We start from the raw sequence: 22,541 nt of genomic DNA, 5'->3' as shown, positions 1-22,541 counted from the left end.
TGATTGCATGGAAATGCTTCATTTGGACTGATTTTCCTTCCATCAGAATGACACTTAAAATATTTTGTTTCTTCACTGCCCTGAATTAGCTGGAAAAGCAGAGGGGAATACACAAATTAACTTAGTTTCAAGCCAAAATTACCAGCTTTGAAGAAGCATTTGTTTTAATGCTACATCTTGGGAATAGTCTCAGCAATAGTAAAACAATAGTCTACATTGTGGGAATTCAGCTTCTGGGCATTGGCCAGTGGTAAAGAGGTGGGGGGGAGTGTTGAAGGAGTCCACCTGGCTCAGTAAACTGCCCAGGAGGCAGTTGGATAAACAGCTCCAGTCGGCACCAAAGAGAGATCTGGGCAAGTGTTTAGATTCATAGTCACAGCCTTGTAATTGTTCACACAGTAAGGGAAGGGACATTTACCATGGGACATGGAAGAAGATCCAGAGGTGACAAAGAGGGAGCCGCAGGATAGATGGCGGAGAAGCAGGAGAGTAGGGGTCCTGGAAGCTGGGCAAGAGTGTTTCCAAGGACTGTGGTCTAGAGAGTCAGAGGCTGCTGCAGACCCTCTGGAAACGCCCTTTGTATTTCACACTGTGTAGTTGTTGGGCCCTTGGAAAGAGCAATCTGTGGGGAATAGTGAGCCCAGAGTGACACTGCTGTGGGCAAGGAGAGAGTGGGAGCCAGAGGAGGCTGCAGGGCCATTTCTTTATAATGAAGTCCTGAATAGAAGCCATGAGAAGTATTAGTTTTTAAAATTAAATATTCAAGAGCTCAAGGCAGGCTTTTTCTTCTTATAATGTAACGGTGCTCCGGTTGTCAGATGGAATGTGGTAGTGCATGATTCATCCTTTGGATACCTTTTTTTCAGCATATATCATCTTTTAGTCTCTCAACAACTGTATGTCCTTCAACACAGTGGTACATGCCTTCTGATTGTTGTTCTCGTGGCAGGTCTGGACAAAGACTGTCGCCTAACTGAACCACTTGGCATGAGAATAGCGGAGTTTCCTTTGAATCCCATGTTTGCAAAAATGCTGCTTGAATCAGGTGGGTGGAGACCAACAGTTCTCATTGATTTTATTTTGACTTTCAGAGGAGTTATTTCCGTGAATTCTTTGCACCCTGGGGTGGTGAAGGAGCTATTGCCTAACGCTCCCAGGTTTGGGGCATGTTGCTAACTTGTAATTCACTGTCAGTCATTACTAATTCAGTAAGCACGTCTGTTTGTTTCTCATGGCCTAGCACTAACACCTTAGATTTTTTTTTAAACAGGGAAGTTATTGTAAAAAATACATAACAAAATTTACCGTTTTAAGCATTTTTTAAGTGTACAGTTCTGTGGGGCATTAAGTACGTGCACACTGTTGTTGAACCATCCCCACTGTTTATCTCCCGAACCTTTCATCTTTCCAAAGGGAAACCTGTGCCCGCCACACACTAACCCCCCATTCTCTCCGCCTCCCCGGCCCCACAACCACCAGTCTACTTCTTGTCTCTAGATTTGCCTCTTAGAAACCTCCTGTAAGTAGAATCATACAGTATTCCTTCTTTTCTGGCTGACTTGTTTCACGTGGTATAATGTCTTCAAGGTTCATCCATATCGTAGCACATGTCAAAATGTCCCTCCTTTTTAAGGCTGAATAATACCGTGTATGTATAGATCACACTTTGTTCATCCACTCCTCTGTTGATGGGCACTTAGGGAGCTTCCACCTCTTGGCTACTGTGAGTAATGCTGCAGTGAACATGGGTGTGGGAGTATCTGCTCAAGCCCCTGCTTTCACTTCTTTTAGGGATATACTTAGAGTGGAATTGCTGGATTATCTAATAATTCTATGTTTAATTTTTTGAGGAATTATCCTACCGTTTCCCACAGTGGCTACACCATTTCATATTCCCACCACCAGTGTACAAGGGTCCCAACTTCTCTGACACCTTCAGATTTCTGTGAGGATATGGGTTAAGGGGTAAACGTGTATGACCTGGAGATCTTCTCATACTTAGAGATCAAAATCATCTAGAGAGTATAGTTTTCTCACGCCAGGAAAGTAAATAATAATTTTTTTCTTGGTTTTATCTAACTTTTACATTAACTGGCAATCTACAAAACTGTCAAACTAAGCATGATGAAAGTTAGCTATAATTGTGTTTTGGAAAAACCAAATGACCTTAGGCTTACATTGAGCACCAGGATTCTAAGTTTGGAGTTGGATAGTATGTCATTCATGAGGCAGGAAGCTGTGGGGCAGTAGGGCTGGCAGTGCAGTTCGCTCTTGCTCTCTAGTGTCCTGGAGGGCTGATCGTTACAGACTCTGGTCCCAGGTGTAGCAGCAGCAGCTGCATCCCACAGAGTGCTTCCCTGGTCTAGTTTGCTAGGTGCGAGAGCCCTACTTACAGGCAGGCCACCTCAGAGAAGGGTCCAGGAGCAGAGAAACAGCAGAAGGGCCACAGCTCACATATTTCCTGCCCCATTTCCCTCTCAGGCTTTCTGCCAGGATTCTTGGTGTCTACATAAGAGAGTCAGGAACAAGTGTGGAGCTGCCCTGCCCTCAGTCGTGGGGCCAATCTGGCTCCCTGAGGCTCACAGTGAGTGTAACACTCTCCGTGTTACAGCTGCAGAGTGGACGAGCAGCTCCTTTCTCGGAGTCCTTCCAGGCCTCCAGTCATCTGAGCCAGGTACAGGACGTTCCGTTTGGCAGGGTGAAGAGTTTATGTATTATAAATTTTAAAAATCAAGCTATATACGGATATATCATCTTAGTTTGCAGTATGGTACAAGGAACACATTGGAAAATGTCTTTCACTTCTCATTGACACATTACATGTTTGAATTCAAACGTGCTTTTTTTTGTTTTATAGGAAATTTTGGCTGTTCTCAGGAAATTCTCAGCATTGCAGCCATGATGCAGATCCAGAATATCTTTGTGGTCCCCTCCAACCAGAAGTCTCAGGCAGTAAGTCCAGCCTTCTCTCTAAGCTGTTCCTACCAGTGTTGCACTTTGGGCTTTCCTTGTTAAAACAACTAGGAACTGCTGACAGCCGGGCTGTGCAAATACCAGCTTACATTTGAGTTTGTGTTGTGTGCCAGACATTTTCTGTGCATCATTTAATTTTATCTTCACCACAAACCACGAGGTCGAGATACTGTTACAATCATTTTTTGAGATGGAAGCAAGAAAGGTTATGTGACTTATTCATGGTTGCACAGCCAGGGTGGAGCTACCTTTCACAATCCAGATCCCCAAGTATTAACCATTGTCCTTCTGACTTTCCCATAAGGGAAATTGTCCTTTAGTTTGCTCTGGGAGCAACTAAGTGGGCACATAGTGAAGTAAGGAGTCAGTGCCTTAGCACAGCAGGCTGATTCTGGTCATGTTGGAGTCAAACCAAGGAGATGCCAAGGCCCTGCCTGAGGCCCAGGTGCCAGTGACAACTGAAAGAGTGAATGTTGGAAAGACAGTGAAGGAAAGTTATGATGGTAGAGAGCTCCGCGGAGGTGAGGCGTACTGATGGAGGCAGGTCAGTGATGAGTTCAGAGTCGGCTGCTGTGGGAAGTGACAGCCTTGTGCACAGAGAGGCTGACTTTGGGTGTGTGGTTGGGAGGATAGAACCTTTCTTACGGATTCCTGTCATCTTTCTCGACAATCATATAACCATGGATTACGGAGTTTTCCTGCCTCCGTTCCCAGGTGGTGATGTGTGTTTTCTGTTTGTTTGCTTCTCTATTAGCCTTTTTAACAATCCTGTCTTAGAACAGGCAAACTCATTTTCAAGATGGGAAAACTGAAGTTCTGACCAGTATGTCTAAAATTGCAACATATAACCTCCTCCCTTTTCTGTCCCCATTCCCTGCTTTATTTTTTTCCTTTAACACTTACCACCTAATATACTAAATATTTTGCTTATTTATCTTGTTTATTGTATTTTTCCAACACTGTTTTATTCACATATCTCAGATTCAGAGAGCAGTACCTAGCCTATAGTAGGTCCTCAGTAAATATCTGTTATTGAGTGAGTGGAAGGAAGAATGAAGATTAGTTCTGTGGCGTTTGACACAAGGAGAGAATTCTGAAGTGAATAAGTATATGAGTGTGCTCATATTTATATTGTTGTATGTGCTCCTTGAGTCCATGGGGGCAGATGACATTGCCCAGAATGTTACAGAAGGAAGCGTTTAGGATGGAGTCTGAGTGGTAGCCTAGGAACAGAGAGTGTCTCCCATGCGCAGACAGCATGCCCCCTGCCCCCCTGGAGCTTACATTCTTTTGGGGGCTGGGAGGAGTTCTGAGAGAGATGATACTACTGGATAGAGGAGGAGAGACACAAGAACACTAACTTTATCTGATAACTATGCCAGGTACTTTATAGCGAATTATCTTAACCCCACAGCAGTCTCGGTAGGTAGGCTTAATATTCTGGTTTTACAGATAAGGAAGTTGAGGCCGAGAAGGGTTAAGGAACCAGTCTGAGGTCTTTCAGGAAATGGCGGGGCTAGAATTGTGCAAACCAGGTCTTTCTGGCTCTGTAAGCCGTGAGCCATTTGTATAATGTTACCTCCCAGTCCGAGAGGTTCACAGGAATCAACTTCTAAATGTTTTTTTCTTTCCAGATACGAGTGCACCGAAAATTTGCTGTGGAGGAAGGTGATCACCTCACTATGCTCAACGTGTATGAAGCATTTCTCAAAGTAAGCACAGCGGCTGCTCGGAAGGCCCCCCTACACACCTGTCGACTCTGGGCCCTCCTCGGCCCTCCCTCCTCGGCCCTCTCCCCTCACTCTCTCACCCACCCAGTGTTTCTGGACAGCACTGTCCCACATGTGAATAGGAAGTTCTGGTACATTTCCTGCACTTAAATGAGGCTAGGAGTAACTTGTGAGTGTGAGACTGCACAGCCACCACTCTTCCACAGCAGACAGGCTGCAAGAAGGCGTTTATGCGAAAATCCATGTATATTCATGTACCCTACCTATATTTAGCCATAGGTGATGTTCATCTTTATTGTTCTCAAAATTCTGTAGAACTAAGAGCAAATAATATAGCTATCACTAAATTAAAGTTATCACTAAATTAAAGTTATCACTAAAAATTGCTAAAAAGAGAGATCTAAAGATGATGAAGACAATGAAAACAGAAACCTCTCATATAAAGGAAAGGATGGATGTAAGAGGGGAATGAGATATTTCAGATTTTCATTATCTTGTATTCATTTTTTAAATACTTCTTTTTAGCAGGGGAGAAGTACTAATTGTTTTACCAGAGATCTGAAGGGAGATTATTTAGTTAATGAACAGTTTTTTAGAAAAACCTGATTTCTTACTAAGATTACTAATTATGGATTAAATCAGTTGAAATTCGTTTGTATTTGCATAGTATATCATCCCCAACCTAAGGCTCCCCTGCCAGTAGAATGTAGGTTCAGGTCTTCATTGCATTATTCTGTAGTTGCCTTCTGGGAAGCCCTCTGTGTTTTCATTTTCTTATTTAAAACGCTTTCCTCCCTGGCTTAGGCTATCATTTCTGAGGTACATTTCCACAGCAATAATTAATCTAAGGCATAATGATCATGCTTAAGAATGCAGAACAAAATTGAGTTCTGTTGATAGAAAAATTATACTTTGGGGATAAATAGTAGTAATTTGGAAATTATTTCTGAATTGGCAAGTGCCCTATTGCTTGCCTGTAGTCAAATACAGTGATAAACTCAAGCCCTGCCAAGGAAGGAGAGTTGATTTACAAAGAGCTGCAGGGAAGTGATTCTGTTTGGTGGTTTGCCACTCACCTAGGAAGGTATTTAATGTTGTCATTAAGATTGACAACTCTGCTGGTCATTAAGCTCTTGTTCGCCCTTTAGACAGAGAGAGAGCAAAGAGCAGTCACATGGTGAGCACGCCAGTATCTCTCAACATCTGGTGCAAAAAGGAGCCAGTTGCCCTCTGAAGATCTTGTCCCACTGAGTAGGCAAATGCAGGAGGAGGAAATGATGATCTCCACAGTCTAGCTGTGGTCAAGAACCTGTCTGTGGTCTTCTTACTCTCCCTCCATCTGGATTATTCTGCAGCACAACAAGAGCTCTCAGTGGTGTCAGGAACATTTCCTGAACTACAAGGGTCTCGTCAGAGCTGCGACAGTAAGAGAACAGTTGAAAAAGCTTCTTGCCAAGTTTCAAGTGCCCAAGAAATCTAGTGAAGGTAAGAATCAGCTGCGCCCTCGGTGACGCCCGTCTCTACTGCTGTGCTGCCTTGTTGGAGTTCTCGCACTGGGGTGTGAGGGACCCACACAGGGCACTCTGCCTGTGTCGATGGAAAGCTGTGTGTAAAGCAGCACATTTTCCTGAGGAGGTTCATTTTATATCCGAGGGCTATTCTCCCTAAAACATTCTCATAAGCCCTGACAACCCTTAGGAAGCATTAAGCTACAGATCATTGCATATTATATAGTTCATTTTCCCATGGAGGCTTTGTAAGAAAAATTACTTTTAAGTGGACAGTATTTATGACTCTGATGTATAAGTCACATTTTACTTTCAAATACAGGTATTATTAAAGCGAGTGCTGTATGTTTAACCTGGGCTGTCACCAGGGTAAAACGGAAGTGCTGTGTAAGGCACAGTCTCTGGCCTCTGGCAGTGACTGACTACCATTAACTAAGGACACACTAGGTTACACTGTGACGGGTTCTACAGTTATTTTATTAGTCTCTCCCTCTGTGAGGTGTAGGTAATATTACCCTTATTGTACAGAGGAGTTGTCTAGTCCTAGGGAGAAGTGAAGTTCAGGACAACACAGTTGCTTATAGCAGAGGAAGGTCTGTGTGGCTCAGCACCTACACTTTTGAGACATTTACTCCTTCATTCAGCAGCTGTCTTTTGAATACCTACAGGGTGCCAGGCACTCTGGCTGGCATACTCAGCACCCCTAGTACTTGCCTGTAGTAGGCCAGGCAGCGTTTGGAGTGTTTTCACATGTTAATTCCTTTAGTGCTCACAACAATCCAGTAAATATGCAGTTATCTCCATTTTGTAGGTGAGAAAATGAAGCCAAGAGGCAACAAGTTAACTTGCAAGGTCACACAATGAGTGCGTGGTGGGATCAGAACTTGAACCCAGGCAGGTGGGATCAGAACTTGAACCCAGGCAGTTTGCGCTCAGAGCCTTATTTTGCCTTTACACTGAAACACGTGACTACAGGACAGTGAAGACTTGTGTCTTATTCTCTGGAACAGTGCAGTGAAGGGAGAGATTCACACAGACAGACAAACCGCTGCAGTGTAAGACTCCCAGCTCTGAGAAGTTACAGGAGTGAAGCCTCAGGGATCGTGGCCGACCACAGCGGCAGATGTGGGAGGAGCACCGGGAAGAAGGCGCCCAGCGAGGGCTGGCCTGGGAGGCCTCACAACAGGCCTCTGGTGGTGGAAGTCCAGTTGAGTGAACTGGTTGAATTAGAAACTCTTGGCAAAGGGCACGCCAGGCAGGGAGGACTGGAGACAGGTGGTGGAGTGGGGAGTGTGTTAGATGCTCAGAGTATTGGTGGGTGAATAAGCTCCCAGGACAGGGAAGAGTTGGAGCCTGGGTGGTTGCGCACAGTTGGAGTCATTGCTACACAGGAAGCTTACAGGGGCAGCTCTTTAGGGAGAAGGTGGCAGTCTTGTACATCCGTGTTTCTTAACCTATTTTTCATTATTAACCCCTCACCCAGGAGAAAAGTTACATTGCATTCTTCCTAACGGGATACATTAAATACTAAGGAACATGATTTTGTAGGGTATGGTTGAACTTTGGAGGGCCTCAACTACTGTAGTATTTAAGATTTCCTCCTACTTGCTCTCCAAGAACCATTTTCACCCCTTTTGTTCTACATGGAAATTTCTCATGGGCAGATGGAAACAAGAGACTGAATCTTGGATCAGATTGCGGTTAGAGATGCAAATTTGAGATTCACCAATTCTGTGCTAAAAAGAAACAGGTGTAATCAAATAATTGTGCAATAAAAGAAGAGGTACCTTTTTGCCAAAACACTGCTGGTAAGAATGCAGTGAAACTGGCATTCTTGTACATTGTTGATGATTTTGTAAATTATACCACCTTTTGGGAACTTATTTATCAACACACTATATTTCATGGAATCTAAAACACCATTATGAAGAAGATATGCCATTATTTTATGTACCACTAAGAAAGAAAAATAATTGCTGCTAATTCTAATTATAAAATGCTCTCAGTGAGCTTAAAGTGTAAGAAAAGAGTGAGTCTTAGAATTGATGAAATATAGTATGTCATAAGCCATAGAAATGACACTGTCTGCACAAAAATTTGTAATGCATACTGTGGGAATCATCTAATAATGGGAAGTCTTTATCCATGGAAGATGTTTACTCTAGCAATCTAGACACTCATTAAAATGGAATGTTTGAAAATTTTGAAGAATTACACACTGTAGCTTATAACCACAGAATCAGTGTAGTGTTAGTGTCCTATTTTGTGTCTTATCATTCCCACAAGATACTCTCCTAGAAAGGAGGTCACTGGCCAGCCAGTGGAGTGCTCTCTTAGGTTCTGGTGCCCAGCCTTGGTCTGGGCATCTGTGGCCCAGGAAGGTATGGGGCCCCATGTTAAAGGAACAATCCAGCATGTTTCCCTCAGCAGCCATTGTAGGTTGCAAGGTGGCTCGAAGCAGCCTGGGGTGGGGCTTCCCAGCACACTCCCAAGTACACAGAGTATATGGCAGGCTAGGGTCTCACCTGTCATTCTGTTGGCTGCCTTGTGTAGGTGATCCAGATCCAGTTCTGAGGTGCATCGTTTCAGGATTCTTTGCCAATGCAGCGAGGTTCCATTCTACTGGAGCTTATAGGTAACGTGATACTTTGTGAAGTCATTTATTAAAGGAGAAATCTTAAAAATGACCCAAACCAGATAGAAAGCTGATGTGCAGGGAAAGGAGAGAAATTAAAGAATTTTCCCTTATTTATATCGTGCCTTTATCCAAAGATGAGTTGACGTTAGCTATATAGCTTTAAGCACAGCCTCTTAACTTTATGGAAATGACTCTCAAGTATTCAGCCCATCCACAAATTGTCAAAGGATGACAGTCTACAAGTCAGAATGTTAGAATGGTAACATTTCCGTTCTGATAGCAGAATAACCGATTGGAAGGACCCATTAAAGATGATCTTTCCTAGAGAAGTTAATTTTGTCATTGAGTAGCTCATGGGTTTTTAGAGAATTGCAGAACTGAAGCCAACACCTACCCTGATACATTGTGGCCAGTGTTTCTTTATGTACTGGACCTGCCTCCCAGTACAGGCTACAGCTTTTCTCCCGGTGCCATTTTCTAGGCAAAGACTATCACTGATGGTTGATGTCCTCCTGACAGCCTTTAGTATATTAGAATAGAGTAAAAGCTGATGTGTAGCTTAGCTTTCTTTTCTGCACACTAAATCATTCCAATTCTTTGAATGTTCCTTTCAGTCTTATCTTCTCTCTCGCCGCATTTCAGTCTTGTAACTTCACGGTAGCCCGTTTAAAGTGCAGTGATCATAATGATCTATTATTTAAAAAGAGAGCAGTCAAAAGGCTTTCTCCCCAGCTCTCCTTTGGATTTCCTTCATATATTATTTTGTCATTAGCTTTTTCCCCTCAGAAGATGTTACAGTCCTGTTACCTTGAGGTCAGCCCAGGTGCCCCAGACACTGGGCTTTGCTAACAAGTCCAGAGTTGCACTGAACCTTTTTTTTTCTTATCTGGCAGCCAGGTCTCCATCTGATATCTGTTTGAACCTAAGTATAGCACTTTACACTTATCTTTACTATGTTCTCTTTGTCACTCCAGGCCAAGTAGTCTAGCCTGTCAGCATCAGGATTCTGTTGCCCGCCGCAGGAGCTCCCCTTCCCAATGCTGAGTTGTCCATGTTGGAGGCAACCCTGAGAGGCCTGTGATCCTCTCCAGTGAGCAGTTACTTTGTTGCCCCTTCGATTGCCCCATTCCCCTCAACAGCATTAACAATTCCTACTAGCATTTAAAAAATCCTCCAGTGTCCTCAACAAAAATATGGGTTACATAAGAGGCTTCGCAGTCAGCGAGTCCCTTTGAGACGAAGTTCAGTGTTGGTCAGCTCGGACTACCTGATGGGACAGCCAGGCCCCCGGGGTGCTGGCGTTACTGCAGTGCCTGAAGTACTTGCCTGACACACAGCGCCTGGCGCCCACAGAAACTCTGCGGTTATGTTCAGGCAGTGACAGCCTAGGCTGTGAATGCCCTCTTGGGAGCTGATCCTGCTGAGAGTTCTGTGCTCTGTAAATTGTTTTCGAATTACATTGATTCAAATCTGAGTTGGAATTTGAAATATTATCTCAGCAAAATGGATACTTCAGTATTGAGCTTTCTTGTTTCCTTATTATTATCTCCCCCATAGTCTTTATCTTTAGTATTTAGCTTTGTTTAATAGAAGTAATACTTTATATTATTTCTGTTTCCAAGGAAATTACTTTGAAGGAGAACCTACAGATAACAAACATAAACATTGGCAGAGCAATCTATTTCTAAACTTTTTTTCTGAATGTTCTCGTGTTGCTTTTCTTTTCTTCCCTTGTTTGCCTGATTTATTCCTGACTTCTGGGGTGGCTGGGGGGGCCAGGCCCATAAAGGGCACAAGAGAAGATGGAAAGAATAGTTTTGTTCCTGTGAAGCACAGTCTGCATGCATTTTTTATAACATTAAACATCTTTCTGGGAGAGTCTTGCTATAGGTATTTAAGATGTACTTCAGATAAAATTCTTCTCTTTTACAAGGACAATTCGTGACGATCATGAACTACACATCCACCCTGTGTCAGTCCTTTATGCAGAGAAGCCACCTCGCTGGTAAGCGCCCCCTGCTTTTTAGCCTTGTAACTACGTGGAAGGAAAGGCCCAGGTCTTGTTCGCCTCTGGGTCCCTGTTGCCTGGCACAGTGCCTGGGTCAGGCGCCCAGTACACTTTGTTGACTTTGTTACACAGGGTTTATAGAATTTCTGCTCTGTCAGAGATCTCCCTAAGCAAATGGGGAAAATCCTCTATTCACTCATCCATTCAGTGAACATTCAGTTTTGCCAGTGGACTAGATACTAAACCCTGCACTGGGCACAGCTGTGTGGAGAATTCAGGTCCCAGATGAATTCATAGTTCTGATGGAGAGATAGACACAGATTCCAGTGTCTCAGGAGAAGGACTTTGACAGAGGGTATATAAAGGGCTCAGGTTGGCAGCTCAGGTGCCAGGGAGAATCACGGATGGCTGAGATGTTCCGGAAATCATGTAGGACTTAGAGTCTCACCTGTGAAATGGAAACACTCTATCCAGCACTCAGGTCATGAGTGGGCAACATCAGTGCATTTGTTTAGTGTAGCGCCTGGCACACAGGACAGGTACCTAGTAAAGGTGAAGGGGAAAATCTCATCAGCACTAATTGTTGTGATTCTTGACTCTCCTCATAAGATATGGGAAATTAGCTCATGTTTCTTGTTTCAGGGTTATCTACAATGAAGTTGTACAAACCTCCAAACATTATATGAGAGATGTGACTGCTATTGAATCCGCTTGGCTGTTGGAGCTGGCTCCGCACTTCTATCAACAAGGAACGGTAGGAATGAACAGAGTCTGTCCCCCTGAAACTGCCTGTTAACCTGCCTCTTCATATTTATATTTATTTATTTATTTTATTTAATTTTTAAAATTTATCTTTATTGTTGAAAGAATTACAGATGTCCCCCTTTTCCCCCCATTGACCCCTTCTACCTCGCCCCCACCCCCCACCCCACCCCAGGCCTTCACCACACTGCTGTGTCGATGGGTTATGCATTATATAAATTCTTTGGTTAATCTCTCCCCCACCCCCCTCCCCCTGCCTTCCCTCTGAGATTTGTCAGTCTGTTCCATGCTTCTATGTCACTGGATCTATTTTGTTCATCAGTTTATTTTGTTCTTTAGATTCCACATATAAGTGAGATAATGTGATACTTGTCTTTCTCTGCCTGGCTTACTTCACCTAGCATAATACTCTCCAGGTCCCTCCCTACTGTCCCAAAGGGTACGAGATTCTTCTTCCTTAAAGCTGCATAGTATTCTGTGGTGTAAATGTCCCACAGCTTTTTTACCCACTCATCTACTGACGGGCACTTGGGCTGTTTCCAGATCTTGGCTATTATAAACTGGGCTGCTATGAACATAGGGGTGCATATCTTCTTTCTGATCAGTGTTTCAGGATTCCTAGGATATAGTCCTAGAAGTGGGATCACTGGGTCAAAAGGCAGCTCCATTTTTAATTTCTTTTTTTTTTTAAGTATATCTTTATTGATTTCAGAGAAAGGAAAGGGGAGGAGAGAGAGAAACATCAATGATGAGAGTCATTGATTGGCTGCCTCCTGCATGCTCCTGACTGGGGATTGAGCCCACCCGGGCATGTGCCCTGATGGGGAATTGAACCCTGATTGCCTGGATCCTAGGTTGATGCTCAGCCACTGAGCCATGCCTGGCTGGGCTCCATGTTTAATTTCTTGAGGACCCTCCACACTGTTTCCCTAGTGGCTGCCTGTCTGCATGCCCACCAGCAGTGCCCCAGAGCTCCCTTTCTCCGCACCTCACCAGCAGGAGTCGTTTGTTATCCTCTTCATATTTTTAAATACACACTTGCTTCCCAATTCAATGCCTGAAATTGTCCTCCCCCCATAGCATATAGGGTGAAATGGCCATTACCATATCCCCAAACCATTCTGAGTAAACGTCCTGTGCCACTTGCTTGTAGTGGAATGCCGTTAAAATGACACGTGAGGTGAAAAAGAAAATGTATCTTCAGCTCTTTCTTTTATCTTCTGCTCTCCTGAACTTTTTCCAAAGAAACGATCACACGCTGTGGATCGTGTTCACAGGGAGGGGCACAAGTGCTCTCTGATGAGGATTGTCTTGAAAGACCCTAAAGAGGTGTCCAGCATAGACCTGGGATAGCTAAGCCCAGTGGTGGGTGATGCTGAGCACCCTCGCTGTCTGTCTATAGTCTTCTTCCGTGGCAGGCCTACCAGGGCGGTCAGGGGGGTGAGCCTTGTAGAACAGTTTCACAGTTTTATGCTCTTCATCGCAAAAAAGGTTTCATATTTTTCTAGCAAGGTTTTTAATTTTTTTTTTTTAAATATGTCTTTATTGACTTCAGGAAGAGGAATGGAGGGGGGGGAGAGAGAGAGAGAGAGAGAGGGAGGGAGGGAGGGAGGGAGGGAAACATCAATGATGAGAGAGTCACTGATCGGCTGCCTCCTGCACACCCCTGACTGGGATCGGGCCCTCAACCTGGGCATGTGCCCTGACCGGGAATCAAACCAAGATCTCCTGGATCATAGGTCTATGCTCAACCACTGAGCCACGCCGGCCAGACTAGCAACATTTTAAATTGAGAGGTGGTTATATTTGGAAGGCTGGCATGAAAACAGGTAAATCAGAGTTCATAAACTTTTTGGCTAAATGGAGCCGAAAGACTTGTTCTGTTTGGTCTGCATTGTGTTCTTTTTTTAATTTTTTTAATTTTTTAATTTTTATTTTTTTAAATTTTTTTTACTTTTTAAATTTATCTTTATTGTTGAGAGTATTACAGGTATACCATTTTCCCCTGCAACTGACCCCCTCCACTTCGCTCCCACCCCCTCCCCAGGCCTTCACACTGTTATTGACTGTGTCCATGGGTTATGCATATATGCATATAACTCCTTTGGTTAATCTCTTCCCACCTTCCACCCCCCTTCCCTCTTTCCTCTGAAATATGATCGTCTGTTGCATGCGTCAATGTCTCTGGATCTATTTAATTCATCAGATTCTTTTGTTCATCAGCTTCTTCTTGAAGAAGACCCTTCAACATTTCCTGTAGTGCTGGTCTGGCGGTGATGAACTCCTTTAGCTTTTTCTTATCTGTGAAGCTCTTTATTTGACCTTCAATTCTAAATGAAAGCTTTGCTGGGTAGAGCAATCTTGGTTGTAGTTCCATGTTTTTCATCACTTTGAATATTTCTTGCCACTCCCTTCTGGCCTGCAAGGTTTCTGTTGAGAAATCAGCTGACAGTCGTATGGGTGCTCCCTTGTAGTTAATTAATTGTTTTTCTCTTGCTGCTTTTAAGATTCTCTCTTTGTCTTTAACCTTTGGCATTTTAATTATGATGTGTCTTGCTGTGGGCCTCTTTGGGTTCCTCTTCTTGGGGACCCTCTGTGCTTCCTGGACTTGAAAGTCGATTTCTTTCCCCAGGTAGGGGAAGTTTTCTATAATTATTTTTTCAAATAGGTTTTCAATACCTTGGTCTCTTTTTGCCTCTTCTGGCATCCCAATAATACGAATGTTGGGCCTCTTGAAGTTGTCCCAGAGGCTCCTTATACTATTTTCATATTTCTGGATTCTTTTTTCTTTTTGCTCTTCTGGTTGGGTGTTTTTTGTTTTTTCATGTTCCAAATTGCTCATTTGATTCTCAGCATCCTCTACTCTACTGTTGATTCCCTGTAAATTATTCTTCATTTCAGTTCCTGTAGCCTTCATTTCAAATTGGTACTTTATTATGTTATCGATTTTCTCAGTTATTTCCCTAACTATCTGCTTAAACATCCTTATAACCAAAATTCTGAACTCTCTATCTGTTAGCTTGCTTGGATCTATTTCATTTAGTTCCTCTTCTAGAGATTTCTTCTGTTCTTTCCTTTGTGACATGTTTCTTTGCCTCCACATTTTGGCTGCTTCCAGGTGTTTGTTTCTATGTGTTAGGTAGAGCTGCTATGTCTCCTGGAATTTGTAGAGTGGCTTTGTGTAGTAGGTGTCCTGTAGGGTCCAGTGGCTCAGCCTCCCCAGTCACCTGAGCTGGGCCTTCTAGGTGCTCCTGTGTGGGCTGTGTGCACTGTCCTGTTGTAGTTGAGCCTTGGTTGCTGTTGGTGTCCCTGGGAGGAACTGACCCCCAGGCCAATCAGCTGTGAGGACCAGCTGTAACTACAGCCAAAGAGCTGCTGTGCTGGAGACACCCCTATGGAGCAGGATTTACTTCAGTGGAGCTTTGGTTCACTAAGTGTGCCCCTTGAGTGTGTCACTCGTGGCTGTGGTAGGGTTGTAATCCAGCGTGGTTGAGTCTGACCACCAGGTGCACTGTCTCTGGGGCCTCCTGGTAGGTGCAAAGTCAGCCTGTGCCAGTGCCTTGCCCAGGGCCACCCAGCATGAGCTACACAGCAAACCGTAGATGGCTGCTACTTGTGCTGGGCTTGGCGGTGTCCAGGAGAGGCCAAGCTGTGAGCCAATGCAGGCTGCTGCTAGTGCCAGGCCTGGGGCCACTTATTAAGCTGTATGGGGCCGCTGCTGCTTGTTTGAGAGATTTTAGGAAAGTCCTGAGCATGAGGCTGGAGAGGCCACTTGTACAGAAAAGCCCCTGGAAATGGCCTGGATGAGCTGCAGGTGGGGAGGGCGGGGCCTCCGGGAATCACGGGGCGGGGCCAACGGTGCGAGTCAGGTGCTGGCGATTCAAACATGGCGCCTGCCTGCCTGCTGGCTGTGTGTGGAGGACTCGCCACAGGAGCAACGGCCTCCACCAGCCCGTCTGCCTGGGAGGAAGCCGGCCCTCCAGCTCTCGCCCGGATCTCAGGCAGGTTAGTTCCTCCCCGAGTGTCCCGGGTCCTTTCCAGCTGCTGCCCGGCGCTGGGCTCAGAGGGAGCGTCCGAGTGAGTCCGCGCCGGGCCCTTTAGAGGAGCTGCTGGGGCTCCCGCAGCCTCCGCGACCCTCAGGGACAGTCCCCGCTGGTTTCACAGCCCGGAGTTGTGGGGACTTCTCTTCCTGGCCTGGACCCCCTCCCTCCTCCGGAAAACTCCGCCGCTGAGATTCCCTCCCGGGTTTCAACCTTGGCACCGGGTGTGGGCCCGCGGCCGCGTCTCCCCCTCCTCCCAGTCTCGGAGCTTCTTCAGCTCCCTGGTTGTGGGGCTTCTGTGCAGCCAGATCTCAGGAGGCTCTGAGGATGGTGGTTCTGTATTTTAGTTGTAATTTTGATGCGGTTGCGGGCGGCGGCTGGTGCAGCTACTGCCTACGCCGCCATCTTGTTTTTCCTCCTCCTGCCTTGTGTTCTTAAGCGGTGTGTTTAGTCCAGTTGCATTTAGTTAATTATTGATACGGTTAGATTTAAGTCTACCGTCTTGCTCTTTATTGCCTATTTTCCTGTTCCTGTTTTACTGCCTGCTTTTGAATTAATCATATTTTTTAGTGCTTCATATTATCTCTTCTAATGGCTTTTTATACTTGGCTTATTTTTCATGGTTGCTCTAGGGATTATATATGCATCCTTAACTCATCACAACCGACCTTGAATTGGAATTGCACTGTTTAGCTTATATGTAAGAAACATATATATTTCATTTCCCCCATCTATCCTTTGTGTTATTGTTGTCATGTATTTTATTTCTACATATGTTGTTATGTATATGTTATTTCTATGTATTGTCTCATATTTTTCTACATATTTTTACATATGTCATATTTTATTTCTATATGTATTTTATATCCACAATACATTGTTATTATTTTTGTTTTCAACTGTTGTCTTTTAAAGGAACTAAGAAACAAGGAAAAAAATATTTTATACTTCCCACACATCTCTATAATTTCTGTCTTCTCCATTCGTTTGTGTTAGTCCAAGTTTCTGTCTGATATCTTTTCCCTAAAGAACTTTCTCTGATGTATCTTAGTGCATGTCTGCTAGTGAAATATTCTCTCGGCATCCAGATATCTGAAAATCTTTATTTTATCTTTATTTTTGAAAGATGGTTTTTTCTGTATATAATTTCTAGGTTGAAAGTCTGTTTTGTTTTATTTTAGTACTTTAAAGAGTTTGATCTCATTGCCATCTGGTTTGAATTGTTTCTGTGAGAAGCCAGTCGTTTTTATTGTTGCTCCTCTGTGTGTAATGTATTTTTTCTCTTGTGGCTGCTTTTAAGTTTTTCCTTTATCTTTGTATTTTCAGTAGATGTGTTGTCTCTGCTGTGTTGGCCTGATGAGAATAAACCTAAAGTGAAAGAGAATCTTTTCCTTCAAAACCTCTCAGGCTGAGAGTCCAAGAGAAGTGATTAGAAATGCAAAGTGAAAATTGGAAAGAGCTGCCCAGTTTGTAAAGGTGCTTGTTAAAGAAATGTGGTGTCAGCAGTTAGGGAAGGGAAACCTAAAATTGTCTTAGGCGCTTGCAGAACAGAATTAACCTAGAAGCTGAGCCGTTTTCCCTTCTCAGCTCAGCGTTAGTTTCTTTAGGTCAAACCCACAAAGTTAAAGAGCAAATAGCCCCAGAAGTTTGAAGAAAATGACAATCACAAATTTCTGCATTTGTCTCTTCTCTCCAGATGCCTGTCTTTTGGGCTTATCTGCTCTACTCTGATCACTGGTCAGAGTCAAAATTTCAGAGAGGCTGGGGCCTTTAGAAATCACCTGGGACATCAACTGTATTGTACAGTGGGGGCCCTGAAATTGCCCAAGAACCTCAGCCCCTCCTTAACTAGACAGTCTAAAGGGACTGCTATTAACTCAGTCCAAAATGAATTGCTCTCTCCAGGAATCCTGCGGCCTCCAGTGGCTGCCCATGTATGGTAGATGCTCCTCTGTTGGACACAGTGTAGCCCCTTGTGGCCGCTCAGGCCCCACAGGCCATCCCCAGCTCTGCTCTTGGCACCTTTGGTGACTTTCCATTGCCTTTGTTTTTCAGTGTTGTTCTCACCCTGTAAAGATGCCTGAAGTGGTCCATAGTCGGCTGTGTTTAGACTCAACATTCTTTCCAGAAACGAGCACCAAAAATGGTCTCACAGGCATCATGATGTCACCTCCCGTTCCAAAGCTAAGGCTTGGGGTGTCTAACATTTGTTTTAGGGGTTACTTCAGGTGAAGTGAGAGAGTTGAGAGAAGTTCAACAAGACTCACAGCTGGGGAGAAAAACAGGGTGACCTCAGAGATTTGCCTTTTGGTCCTTAATTTTTTTTTTCGTGATTTTCAGAGATATCTCTGGAGTCTAGGGAAAACCCTCCTAACCAGGGCCTTTGTAAGAGCTTGTACTGGTCCTTTCTCGGGTGTAAGCAGTTAGAAAAGGACCTCTTACAGCTCATTTAGACTTGTGCCCTGTCCACTCAGTCATCTGTCATACTTGGTGGTGCATTGTGTCTTCTTTGGCAACCTGCATTCTTCCAGGGCTCGCAGTTCTCTCTCAGCCATGGGGATTGCTGTGCGAGGTCAGGCAGGTGTGCTAGGAAACGGGGTTTGGGCACTGAGCAGGGGGCGCGGCTGGCCTGCCCTGCTGGCAGTCAGGGCTGGAAACTCCTCCTGTGAAGATCCCATTTCATGTTAGGGTGATGTGCCTTAGGTATCTCTTGGTTGGTTGTTTATGTTTATTAAGAGGGTATCAAGGATCCCTCAGTTGGTGAACAGAAGTTCTTTATTAAGAACTTATGTGTATACGCTCTGTCATAAATGTATATTTTAGGATTTTTATTTCTAGCACTTTGGGCTTTACCGTGGAACAGCAATTTTCAACCTGTGTGCTGCAAGAACTTTTTTTTTTTTAATCCTCATTTGAGGATATTTTCGTAGAGAGTGGAAGGGAGAGAGAGAGAGACATTGGTTTGAGAGAGATGCATCAATTGGTTGCCTCCTGCACGTGCCCTGAGCTGGGGATTGAGCCTGCAACTGATGTACATGCCCGTGGTCAGAATCGAACTCGGGACCCTTCAGCCCACAGGCCGATGCTCTAACCACTGAGCCAAACCGGCCAGGGCTGCAAGAACTTTTAAAACATGCAATACCTGACTACTTAGTCAGGGGCACTGATCTCTTTTCCCTTAGATTGTCAAGTAAACAAATGAAAACAGCCAACACAACAGTAGCCATCTGTGTGAGTGAATCAAAATTACACCTTTTTTTGGTCAGATCGGCAAAAATATTTTTGGTGCACTGCAGAATTTCAGTAATTAGTTTGTGTGCCATGAGATGAAAAGGTTTGAAAATTGTTGCCTTAGAATGTAAAGCATGTTTGTCTCCCTCAATCCTGTTATCTGGTGCCCATGATTATATCATGCTTCCTGTGTTATTTATGCTGGTAGAGAGCAATGTTTCTGAAAGGGAATGTGTCCCTAGGAGGTATCCTTTCCCTGTGGGCTGGGGCCTGGAGCACAGATGCCTGCATTTGAGACGTTCGGTAAAATGATGTCTCCTTGTTCCTGTTCCTAAGGGGAGGATGCCTTCCCTTGACCATTCTCAAGGAATTCATGGAAACTGGAGGTGATGTCCAGCCTGAGCCAGTCCCCTGGGCACAGGCATTTGGCTGCAGTGCTGTCCTGAGGGCTGGGGCAGAGGGAGGGCCGTGTCTCACTGCCAGCTTCCGCTCGGCCTGGGTGACCAGGTTGAGCCCTGGCAGGTGGGCCTCAGGCTGCGCTGCGTGGCTTACTGCAGGCCGCTTCCTCTTGCTCACTGTGCCTTTTTCCTGCAGACTAATTCCTGAGGGCCCGCACTTACTGAGAAGGTGTGGACCAGATAGAAGCTTGGATATGGTCATTTATATGGGAATTGTGTTGAAGTCTGGTTTCTTTGTCTAATCAACCCCAATTATGATGTTTTCTTTCCTCTTGTAGCACCTGTCCCTAAAAGCCAAAAGGGCCAAGGTCCAGGACCCGTGAGCAGAGCTGGGCTGCTTGGGGCCTTCTCCTCCATGCCGCTGCCCCCCAGCCCTGAGGCACGGTGAGCTGTCCTGGGCTCATGTGGAACTTCAGCTGCTCTGACAGGGGCCGCTGCCCATTCTGTAGCCCCCTCTTCCCGCTCCCTTCAGCACCTGCATTCCTTGCTGGCGTCCTGGAGGAGTTGTCTGTGGCAGGCACCCTGCCGCTGCACCTAGGCAGAGCGGGAGTTGGCAGGGCTCCGCTCCTCAGTCCCCGGCCCCCTCAGACCCAGCAGGCCATTCCAGCAGGCACGCTGTCCTGGCCCAGCCTCGTGGGGAAGGAGGAGGGGAGTGAGCCACTGCCAGCTGAGGCACACGTCGGGCACAGAGGGTTTGTCGGCCTGGCTTTGCTTTCTTGCGAGGGGCCACAGCTGTCGACTGGTGAGGTCCACTGCCAGATGGGAGTCTGTCCATCTATGGAAGGAGAGACCCTGGAAATGCTGTGGATTTCCACCAAAATCACCCAGGGCTTGCCTGGCAGGCACAGGGGCTCCCGAACCAAGAAGCTTTTGGTTTCCCCTTTTGCCCATGTCCCTCTTTAGCTGCTGCCAGAAGACTCGCAAGGATTGGTGATCGACAGAGGACTTGAGCACTGTTCTTTGTTAGCAAAGGGTTTCTCTATTTCACACGTGGTCTTGGCTTTCTCCTTGTACAATATCCTGTCTTGATGCCACCAGCAGAGCAGCAGTGAAAGCCCATCAGCTCAACCCCATCCGATCCTTCCGCAGCAGGAACTCACAGCAGTTTACACTTTAGAGGCGCTAAGCTTCTCCAGCTCAGGAACTAGTATGTTTGGTTTTGTTCGTTTGCCGGGCTCTGGCGAGACCGCGGGCGGCTCCTCCAGCAGGCACTGGTTCATTGCTGCCCAGGCCTCCTCGCTGTGATGCTGGCATTTCAACACGTGACCGATCCAGGTTAGTTCCCTTTCCTGTTTCAGTGACGTTTAGTTTAAGAACAGGTAGCTTAAAAGTTTATTTTTGTACTGACCTTAGTGTGTACGTGCCACTTTGGCACCCAACGCATATGTCATTTTTATTTCCATTTTATAAACGTGTTAATAATAGTGGTAACTTGTTAATAACAGTAAACCTTTATACTTAAAGTAAATGTATCCCTCCCACCCTGCTTCTCATGGTCCACTTCACTCTCCCCAGTGAGGGCTTGACATTGGCTACGAACCTGACGCTGTGGCGTGCAGTGGCTTTGGGGTCTCATAGACAATGGCAGCCCCGTCCTGCAAGGTCATGCAACCAAATGCCCTCAAGTCCTCACTAGAGCGAACCATGGGACATGGTTTAAATGAAGTCCCAAGGATTCTTGCAGTTTCCTATTGGGATCATTCTTAGAGAGGTCCGAAGTACTTATTTATATAAAGTCTGAATTTAGTACTGGGGCTAATCTGTCTGCTATTGTCCTGGCCTCAGCACAGCCTCCGACCAGCGCTTTCACTGGGTGTCCCACGTGCTGCCATTCACTCAGTCCTCGGGCAGCCTGTCCCTGTTCTCAGCTCCGCTTTGCGGGACCCAGTCATTACATAGGGCTGAGTGGTGGGAGGCACAGGACCAAAGCGCCTAAGTCTGTATGACCACGAGACCCCATCCTGGAGCTACTGGACCTGACCTCTGGGAGTGGGACGGGGTCTGCAGCTTGCAAAGTTCCAGCCCACACGATTCTAAGGTGCTGGCTCGGGACCTATGGGTGATGTGATGGAGACGGCACTTGAAGAAGTGCGGACATCAAGGGAGGGAGGTGAGCCAGCAGCCGGGAGGTCGGGTGGGGCATTAGGCTTGAGTGGTGGTTGCCACATTTGTTTTTTGTACAGGTGGTACCCCAACACGTGTCTAGATGTCACCCCAAACCCACTCTGGTCCCCAAAAGCACTGTGATCAGTGTGGTGGGAATTCAACTCCAGGCAAGTCCTGGTGGTGGGCACCGTTTTCCTGACTCCCATAATAATGAGCGTTTCAAGAGGCTCAAAATTATTCTACATAAAGGACTATCCTCTAGTCTTTTTTTGGTTTGAATATGTTCTTTCTTTTAGAAAATGATGGTAGTTTTAAAAATGTTTTCCTGGAACAATAAAATACTGACAATCTTAAATCAGTCTCCTAATTAAAAACCAATTCAAAACAAAAACAGACACTGGTTGATGAAATCTCCAAGCTTGGGAACCACTGGGTTGTGGGCTAAGTGGACTGTGGGCCAGCTGGCAACACCAGCACCGAGCCTCAGCCCTAGGAAAATGGATCCATCTTGCCTAGCACCTGAATTGCAAGTGAGCTGGAGCAGCTGGGCAACTACCTGTCTTTACATAATTGGAAGGGTTCAGATTAGCAGGACTCTGCCCCCATATCAATTACTGCTCCTTTAGATAAGACCAGATATTTCCACTCTCCAGTGACTCATCTGGATTTTTTCTTGGCCTTCCAATTTAGGCTGAAACGGGATGATGGAACTGTGGATTTCCTGTCAGCTTAATCGTTTTTTTTCTGTCACTGAAACTGATAAGAGCCAATTAAATAGTTTCAGACACAGCTGCCGCTTTGAGTGAGGAGCTAGAGTCTGCCTGGCAGGTCTGGAGAGGGCTTGTCCCTGGGGCCTCAGTCACTGCTCCCTCTGGCAAGATCACATTCTACCATTTCTGGTGAATCACGGATATTACCTGGTGCACTTGGGTGGTGGTGAACTTGTTCAAACGGGCAGTCTCCTTGGCTGCCAAAGAGATTCCTGATGCAGCATTTTCCCCTGGCCTGTGGCCTCAGCCCCCACTTGTGGGTTCTACTAAAGGCAATGAGCAAGCAAGGGAGGCTGGGAGGTCCAGGAGGGCGTGGG

General features: G+C 45.5%; 1 protein-coding gene across 1 annotated transcript in view; it reads left to right on the top strand.

The window, feature by feature from the left end:
• Window positions 1–21,835, top strand: part of DHX35 (DEAH-box helicase 35) — a 59,502-nt gene extending 37,667 nt beyond the window's left edge. Inside the window, exons 15-22 of the mRNA XM_081148635.1 lie at window positions 950–1,045; window positions 2,858–2,952; window positions 4,608–4,685; window positions 6,059–6,188; window positions 8,765–8,846; window positions 10,783–10,854; window positions 11,500–11,611; window positions 19,627–21,835. Of these exons, the coding sequence (XP_081004761.1) occupies window positions 950–1,045; window positions 2,858–2,952; window positions 4,608–4,685; window positions 6,059–6,188; window positions 8,765–8,846; window positions 10,783–10,854; window positions 11,500–11,611; window positions 19,627–19,671 (710 nt within the window). The 3' untranslated portion in view covers window positions 19,672–21,835. The remainder of the gene's footprint in view (window positions 1–949; window positions 1,046–2,857; window positions 2,953–4,607; window positions 4,686–6,058; window positions 6,189–8,764; window positions 8,847–10,782; window positions 10,855–11,499; window positions 11,612–19,626) is intronic.
• Window positions 21,836–22,541: the final 706 nt, after the last annotated feature.

Source organism: Miniopterus schreibersii (genome assembly GCF_964146895.1).
Source record: "Miniopterus schreibersii genome assembly, chromosome: 10".
Classification (NCBI taxonomy): Eukaryota; Metazoa; Chordata; class Mammalia; order Chiroptera; family Miniopteridae; genus Miniopterus; species Miniopterus schreibersii.
Note: the sequence above shows the minus strand (reverse complement) of the source record. Positions and strands in the feature narration are given on the sequence as shown.